Source organism: Henckelia pumila, chromosome 1 (genome assembly GCF_033568475.1).
Source record: "Henckelia pumila isolate YLH828 chromosome 1, ASM3356847v2, whole genome shotgun sequence".
In the NCBI taxonomy this organism is placed as follows: domain Eukaryota; kingdom Viridiplantae; phylum Streptophyta; class Magnoliopsida; order Lamiales; family Gesneriaceae; genus Henckelia; species Henckelia pumila.
The window spans coordinates 10,587,039-10,595,732 of NC_133120.1; the positions used below are offsets into that span (position 1 = coordinate 10,587,039).

Below are 8,694 nucleotides of genomic sequence, written 5' to 3' on the forward strand. Positions count from 1 at the left end.
TTTCAAAAATTATAAGACAAAAAGTGTTTGATTTTCGAACCCAACACCTCTATTTATAGATAATTTCTAGTTATAATTATATCAGGACTCTAACTCCTTAAAGCCCACAATCCATAACTTAAGTCCAACAAGCCAAGCCCGTTGTTATAGAAATTAATATAAAATTCATCGTGACTCCGATTGATAAACTGATTTCACCAATGTGCACAGAAACCATTTCTGCATCTTTTAGAGTCAAGATAATTTTTCTGAATCCGAATTCAGTGATTTCCAAAAATGCCCATCACTATGTTATTTTAGGAAATTTCACTCCCTTTAGTTGAGAAATCCAATTTCTCTTTCATTAAATTTAACTCTTTAAATTTAACTATCTCTACGGGGTTTTAGTAATCCATTACTGATAGTGCCTGCAAGAACCAGTAGATTTTGGTTAGCGTACAGTACGGTCCCTTCAACCAAATATCCCGATCGAATCAACAACCATTGGTGCATCGAGAGTCGTTCGAGATTCGATAACTATGCACAACATCTTGGAGATATATTAGTGACATCGCATGTGTTACTAGGATAACCATTAACCTAAAACACATCATGTACTCTGGCCAGAGATTCGTCACACTAATATCTCCTCAGATCGCATAGGATATCCACACTCGCAAGTATGTGGTGAATCCTTGACAACAAAGCATCGACTCCTATATGCGTCGTAACTGTACCCAATCCCGACACCTGATGACCCCCATAGAGTCGGTAAACGAGTCAAAGCACAGTACTAGCATATAGAGTCTCAATGATGTTTCAAGTAATAAGGACTAATGGTGTACAAACCAAAAACGCGGACTTTATCCACTCGATAAGTGATAACCACTTGGAAAGTCCGAATAGGGTAGTTCGATCATTCATCATATGAATATCCATTTGCATGCTTCGAACATCTCTATTTTCTCTACCAATGAAACGTGGTACTCTGCATCGCAAATGCTAGTCTCAAACTCGAGCGATCCTTATCCTTATTTTTGGACGGCTCAATCGACTAGGAACTGTTTAGAGTATACAGTGACTATAAGATGTGTTTCATGATAGTCATCCCCATGTACTACCACATCTTACATACACTATAGTATATTCAAGGTCTTTATCAAAACAACAATAGTATATCACAATATAACAATATGAAGAAAGATAAAGTCATTGCCATTAATAAAATGTAAATTATATTAAACAAAGATTGTTTACACAAAGAGTCATAAAAGCCCTTAGCCACAAGTTGGCTATCCGGGCACCCACTCTTTCAATTTGTGATCTCCTTGGATTTTTCGTTTCGTGTATTGTAAAAATATTGTTGAATTAACTACAGATTAAATGGTATTTCAGGAAAAAAAAACTTCATTTGGAAAATATTTTTAGCTACCATGTTACACAACTTAATTTTTTACTGTCTATTTGATTATCATGATAAGAAAAATAAAGCGTGTATGTTCTTATTAAATGGTTCTCCAAATGATGATGTCGGAATAAGGATATCATCGTATTTGGTTTGTGATATATAATTCCTTGTTCTTGATCGTAACCGAAAATTTTTTGTTTAATAATAGTTGAGATAGGTTAAACTCTGCTATGAACGGCTTAAGAGCACAATCAAACCAGCTGATTGAGAAAGGTTGCAGGGGATGGTAATGGTGGTTTCTTTTGTTCATTCGGGCCTGTGAGCTAAGCTAGTTTTTTGTTTTTTTTGCATGTAGTGATTGGAAAGAAAATCTTGAGGTGGGCTGTGGAATTTTGGCCTGTTTCTTTGAGCTATTTACTGTTCAGAAAGATTCAGTCTTTTTTAAGATGTTTTTGGGAATTGTAATGGGGAGTTGCTTGAGTAGCCAAGTTAAATCTGAGAGCCTTTTTCATTCTGACACAGGTAATTTGTTCTTCTAACCCTTCTTTGTTTGGGGATCTTATGTAATTTTTGTTTTCGACATTATTGATAATTTAAGAAATAGAGAAATTAGAAGCTTTACCCATAGGGAGTTGCCTCAAATTGATGTTTTACCTGAGTCTGGATCTTTTGGAGCCAGAATGGGGTTGTGTTGCCAAGATTCTCAAATTCTGTAGGGAACTCTAAGATATTTTATGCAGTGTTGACGTCTGAAAATGTATGCAAATGAATTGAATATGACAATACGTAAAGTATTAAAATGTGCCTGTTATAGGACACTAATGTGCCCTAATTTCGTAATTGGCTTGTAACACTATTTGGTATTTGCTGTTACTTGTAGTTTTGGCTGTCGGGTGATTGGAAGTCATGTCGGGCCTGGGCATGAAGCCGTGGAATGAACTAGCTATTTTGGGAATGTGGAATGAACTAGCTGTTTTGGAAAATTGAGGAGAAGCGCTTTGTTTCAAGATCGAACTCTTAACAATTGAGGAGAAGCTGTTTTTGAAAATCGTGATCAAAACTACTTGTAAATTCGGTCAGATAAGTAGATCTATATTTTTTGTACAACTTCCATGACATGTTGGGTTCGAAATTACTAGCGCTAAAATTTCTTCAAAAGTATTTAGATGTATGTCACAGCTTTTGAGACTTGAAGATATATATTATTTCACATATTTTATGTATGTAGTAAATATTTTATTTTGCATGGGTATATACCACTAATTAAAATAGACAATGGTTTTTGAATTCATTGTGAATAATAACTGTTGTGAAAAGGCAATTTAAGACAATGGTTATAAATTGTTGTTAAAAATAACATACGACAACAGTTTTAAAACATGGTTGAATAATAAGCAAACGACAACGGATATAAGAAGTTGCATATGTGTTGTCGTACACGTAGATAAGATATCATTTTTAAAACGTGGTTATTTCTAAACATACGACAACGGATATAAAGGGATGCAAATCTATTGTCGTATGCCAACATAGACAACTGTTTATAACTGTCGTAAAAGACAACGTACGACAACGGATATTTAATGTTGCATATCCGTTGTCATATGTTGGAATCCACAACGGATATAAACCGTTGTCGTATGTTATACTTACGATAACACATAAAAGTACAACAGTTTTTTGACCCCTACGACAACGGATAATATCCGTTGTCGTTTCATGTTTTTCTTGTAGTGTTTATAGTGAATGGGTAGTTTTGTAAATTATTTTGTAATCCATGTGGACAAATATAATCAAAGGTAGATTGTGTTGATGGGTTGTCCATGGGCTAGTCCAACTTTTGTCAATCCATATCCTAGTCCATGTTCAAAAATCAATTCAAACATGGGCTTAGTTACCAATCCAAAAGATATCCTGTCTATCAAACGGGGCCTAAGTAATTTGCAGCGGAATATAATTTAAACGTGAATAAAATAAATAAGCAACCAAATAAATAGACTCAAATGAATTAAGCAAGAGTATAAAGCGCCTCAGGACAAAACTTTACTAGAAAACTTTCAAAGAGTTTACATAACTCTAACACTAGTTATTATTGTAAAAATCAATTTCTCAAAACAAGTGAGAAAATAAAGAGTAAAAGTTCTCCTAAAACATTCTATATGAAATAGAATAAATAAAACGAGATAAGGAGAAAAAAATCTTGAAGCCAAAAACACATGAGCAGCACACTTCTCCGATCAAAGCTCTTCAAGTATTCTCCACGACTTCAAGACAATAACGACCGATGCTAGCTCCAGAATATCTTCAATTCTTTCTTCAACGTATGTGAAGCTCTCTGTAAAACTCTCACGGTCTCTCTATATATCGATCGGTCACGCCTATCTCATATATAGGCAAAGAATCCTTCTTCAACATGTTTCCTTGTAGGCGTAGGATTCTCTAGATTTGTTCATATCAAATCTACACAATATGAAAACAATATATTAGACAAGATATTATAATGAGCTTATCAAAATCTCAAATCAAGTTATTCAAGGAAATAAATAACTTCATGTCCAAGAAAGACAAAAAATGTTTAAATAAAATCTTTTCAAAATAGGATGATATTAAGGAATAAAATATTCCTTTCAATTTCAAGATGATATTTTTGGTACAAAAAATTTTAAAAAATATCCTTCAGTTATTCCTTTCCATCGAATTTAAATTTGAAATCAATTATTGTACTAATTTCAAGATATTTTTCAAATCCAGGTACCAAAAAATGATGTGCCGACATGTTGGGGACTCAAGTGTAACGGTAAAAATAGAAATACATAAAAATGGCTAGTATATCGTTGCATCATAAGTAAAAGAAAATAACCTTAACGAATTGTTATGAGTTTCTTGGAGTAATTTTATGTTCAAGTTGTCGTCTAACCATTTTATGAAAGATTTAGAAGGTATTTGACTAAACTTTTTAAAAGCAGTTTATAAGTTCCTAGAGCTTAAAAGCTGTTTTAGGAGCTTATAAGCTGTCGGGTCTTATTTTAATAATAAGATGTTAAAATGTTTGGATGAACTTATTTTTAACAATTTAAAGATATTGATGTGTTTGGTATTATAAGATCTTTTTATTGTCAAAATTAACAAAAAAAGTATAATACTATGAAAGTAATGCAAATAGTTATATATATATATATATATATATATATATATATATAAATTGTTTTAGAATTTTATCATAAATTTTAAACATATATTAAAAAATAAAATTATTTTATATTTAAATTTTAAAAAAATGATAAATTATGTAAAATGATGGGAAGGGGACATGGTGGGTATTTAATAAAATATATAGGAATAATATGAAAAAGTAAAATATCAACAAAAAATCTTTTTAAAAAAAATAGGGGTGACATTACTTTTTTAAAAACAGCTTATAAGCTGTCATTGACAGCTTATTTTGACAGTTTATAAGCTGTTTGGAAAATATTTTACCAAACATATTTGAAGAGCTTATAAACTGTTATAGAGAGCTTAAAAGCTCAGCCAAACACCATCTTAGTTCAAGATTCTCAGATCACGATTCCTTATATATATCGGTATAATTGGATTTTTGTTTGAGTTGATGAGGACTTTTGTTATGATGTTACAGTGTGAGTATTATTCAATCGTTTGGTGTGAAAGACAAGACATTGATTGATATTTTATATTTATTTTGTCTAATATTTGACTCAAATTCTAAGATGTCTTTTGATTGATGGATTACAAATATAATTCAACATATGTCTGTTGCATAGATAAATAAAAAACATAAACTTTAAATCAACATTTTATATGTTTTTCATCCTTATATTATGCAGACAAGATAGCTAAATCAACTTTTCTACTTTGTAACTTCTGGCTTACCAAACAAGGACTAAACCGTTTAGCAGTCCCAAAAATAATTTTTTCAAAAAAAGAAGAAGAGATGAAATGGGCACACCCCCAGAAAAAAAGAGAATATATCACGTAATTATAATGATACCCCAAACTCCGTTGCCTCCTGCGCACGGCGCCCCATATTCCACGAGCCCATCTGCCATCGTCCCCCAAATCCACACGCCTATCTATATATATTTTCAAAAACAATTTTTTTACACATGGATCAAGAAATTATATAAATTATAAAATAATAAATGCCCACTTATGTTTCCTACCAAGGCAACAATTAGATATATATCTTTCTATAGATTGAAGGCTATGATTTGAAATTAAATTTCAACTTATATTACAAAAACAAAGAGGAATTTTTTTAGACAAATTTTTCTTGTTGGAATTTTTACATACTCCCTTCTACGTAAAAAAGAAAAGGGACCATAAAGCCTAAAAAAGAACTAAATCAAAATATATCCTCAAAATTTAGAAACATAAACAAAATTGCTTCCTTTTTTTCTCGACGCTTATTTGAGAAGAGAAGCTAATCCGGTCACCACCACCTTGTTCCTCCTCTCTAAGCTCTTCGGCCTCACCGCCGGAAGCTGCCACGCCACCGGCGGGATCACCTGCTTGACCGGCAATGTCGGTTCTTTCACATTAGGCTCCCCGAAAATCAAATCCAACTCCCCAACTTCACTGTCCAAGACCTCCATAACTTGGGGATTGCCTGATCCGGTTTCGGGTTTGGGTTCGGGTGATTCATTGCTTGGTGGGGTGGTGTTACTGTTATCTGATTTCGGCTGCGTGACGCGAGTGTGAGGGCTGAGCCATTTGCATTTCACGTACTCGGCTTTGCGCCACGGTGCCATGTGCATACCTTTCTTCTTCAAGCTCTGACGCGCAGCCTCGGACGCCAGTGAGATTATCGGGAGAAGCCGATCGGATTTCCCGACGAATACGTACGGAAGGCACTGCAGAATCGCCCTGTAGTTGCTGGTGGATCGGGCTATTTCGAACTCCGATCGGAAATCTACGTCGATTAGGATCCTCTCGCCTTCGACTATAACATCAATATACTCGTACTCTCCTATGAACACAAACAATCAAGCCAATAAATAAAACTTATTGAAGCTAAAATTCAAGAAAATCGGCTGGATAACTGGAAATTATCGTAAATAAAAGAGAATTTACAAAACATCGAATCTAATTATTCCAAGAAAACATTAGATTACAGTAACACCAAAAAGGTCTTACGCAGATAAACAACAGAATTAAAATGAGACACTTTTTGTAGAGTCGAGTCGAGAGATTTTTTTGTACCTGCTGGAATGGTCGAAGATTTTTCCCATTTGGATTTACAAACAGAGGCATCGTAATCAAGAGCTATTAGACCATCGGTGACGAGTTTCCTCAAATCGTCTTTGGTTTTGCATCCTTTGTTCTTTTCAATGATTTTAGAAGTGTCGGCCAATAGATTTCTCTCCGCCATAGTCGCACAAGGAATCAAACTCTACAGTCAAACACAGCCGACGAGAGACCAAATCAGATGAAATCCGAGAATATTTGAACGGATGGATCTATATATTATATACACCATACCTTGAGAGTGTCGGAGGGATCGCTGAAAGAAGAATTAGCCGCGGCTGAATCAGAGAAGAAATCAAATTCGTCGTCGGAACTGTCGTTACTGTTACCATTAAAACAATTGCAGCGGTTACGGCCGCATTTCACGGCAGAAGAGGCGGAAGTCAGGTGTTTTTCGTTGTTATCTTCCATGAAGTTCTGAACCATTTTATCCAAACAGACCGAGCTCGGCTCAAACTCAGCTCCGATCGCCGGCTTATCAGCTGCCGAAATCTTCAGAACACCATTGAACGGCCGGTCGAAAAACCGCTTCAGGCGAGACTTCAACACCGGCGCCTTGACGAAATCATATCGGATCGGCGATTCTCCGCAATCCATAGGCTGGATTCTCATCGGAAAAGGCATTTTTCCTGCAACCTAATTATACTCCCCGTTCTGTCAGTTGAATTCAATTCTCTGAGCTCCTACAAATCTACAGTAATCGGCTTCAGCAGTCACAATCAAAACTCTCTGAAAAATTTTGCCAAAATCACTTCAAAAATTTTACTGCCAGTACTGAGAACTGCACCGAAAAAGTACCTAAAAAATTAATGTTTTCGAAATCCACCTCCCTTCCCATCAATTCTACCCCCACATCAACAGTACCTCATCCGATCACACCATAATTCCCGCACAAATATCGACAAAAACACCAAAAAAGAATAAATGCTAATAATAAAACCGAAAAAGGAGCACAAATCCTCCGCCGTCTCGTTACGGTTTATCGTGGAACGCGTGACGGTGGTGGAACGAGACACGAGAAAAGCAATTGTGGGGAGAAGCGTCGGAATATTCTGCCGGAATATTCATTCTCCGGCGGCGAAATATTTGGTTCTTATCTGTGCTAAATTATTCAAATTGAAACGATTTATATTATATTTTTTCTCTTTCTTCTTTGATTTGGCTCTGTGAGCTGAAAAAAATGAGTGGGGTTTCCATTTATACAAGAGCCGAGGCTTGCTGACTAAGATTGTACGCCACGTGGCATCATCTCCCGGAGAGAGGATTACCCTGAAACTTGGGTTTCTATCAGACGCGGAAGCACTGCAAGTCCTGAATTCTTAAGCTGCTCTGATGATGCCACGTGTCCACATTGATGGATGGTTTTGCCTCGTCTCGATCATCTAGACTTATCTTGTACTACTCTTTGTTTTTCAATTATATTTATCCGTAAATAATAGGATATATATTTATGTTTTATTATTTAATGCTAAATTATCTCACTTGGTAGTTCCAAATTAGCTGTCATTGATGTATATTTATTTTTTGATTAAAACATTCAATGATTTCATTCCACATTAAACTATATCACACATATTTGCAATAAAAATAAAATTTATAATCACACTCTGATTAGTATTCAAATTGGTGGAATAGATGAACGTTTAGCCAAAGGTCAGGAGTTTGATTCCTCATATCAACTTCTTATTGGACTAGCATGTCAGACAAGAATTGTCTGTTGCGATTTACCTGACTAGCGTAGTCTGCAGGCTATTGCGTTAGTTTTGGGGTTTACCCAGTGTACATCGAAAGATAGCGACGATGGGTTATCATGTCATAATAAAATTTATAATCACAATTCAAAATTGATCAACTGTTGTGTTTGCGAAACATTGAAAGTAAAATCGATCCACTTATAAATTTTAAAGACTCTTCTACCTTAGTTCGATTTTGGTCATTACTTCGTACTTATTTTCGGTCACTAATATTTTTCATTTAGAATTGGCGCGACAAAAGGAATAATATGGGTAATTATCTATAAAAACAAAAACATGTAATTAAAGGCT

General features: G+C 34.9%; 1 protein-coding gene across 1 annotated transcript; it reads right to left on the reverse strand.

Moving 5' to 3' along the window:
• Positions 1 to 5,615: 5,615 nt before the first annotated feature.
• Positions 5,616 to 7,801, reverse strand: LOC140874962 (uncharacterized). Its single transcript, XM_073278467.1, has 3 exons — positions 6,884 to 7,801; positions 6,605 to 6,794; positions 5,616 to 6,371 (listed from the first exon to the last, which is right to left on the reverse strand). Exons 1-3 carry the CDS (start codon positions 7,271 to 7,273, stop codon positions 5,809 to 5,811), a joined length of 1,143 nt encoding a protein of 380 aa, XP_073134568.1. The 5' UTR covers positions 7,274 to 7,801; the 3' UTR covers positions 5,616 to 5,808.
• Between the last annotated feature and the right edge of the window lie 893 nt (positions 7,802 to 8,694).

Excerpts from the sequence above, each read along its gene's own strand:
- LOC140874962 (XM_073278467.1), bottom strand. The coding sequence starts at position 7,273 with ATGCCTTTTCCGATGAGAATCCAGCCTATGGATTGCGGAGAATCGCCG. Across the intron at positions 6,795-6,883 it reads ATCCCTCCGACACTCTCAAG|AGTTTGATTCCTTGTGCGAC; the intron begins GTATGGTGTATA and ends GTTTGACTGTAG. Across the intron at positions 6,372-6,604 it reads ATCTTCGACCATTCCAGCAG|GAGAGTACGAGTATATTGAT; the intron begins GTACAAAAAAAT and ends TTGTGTTCATAG.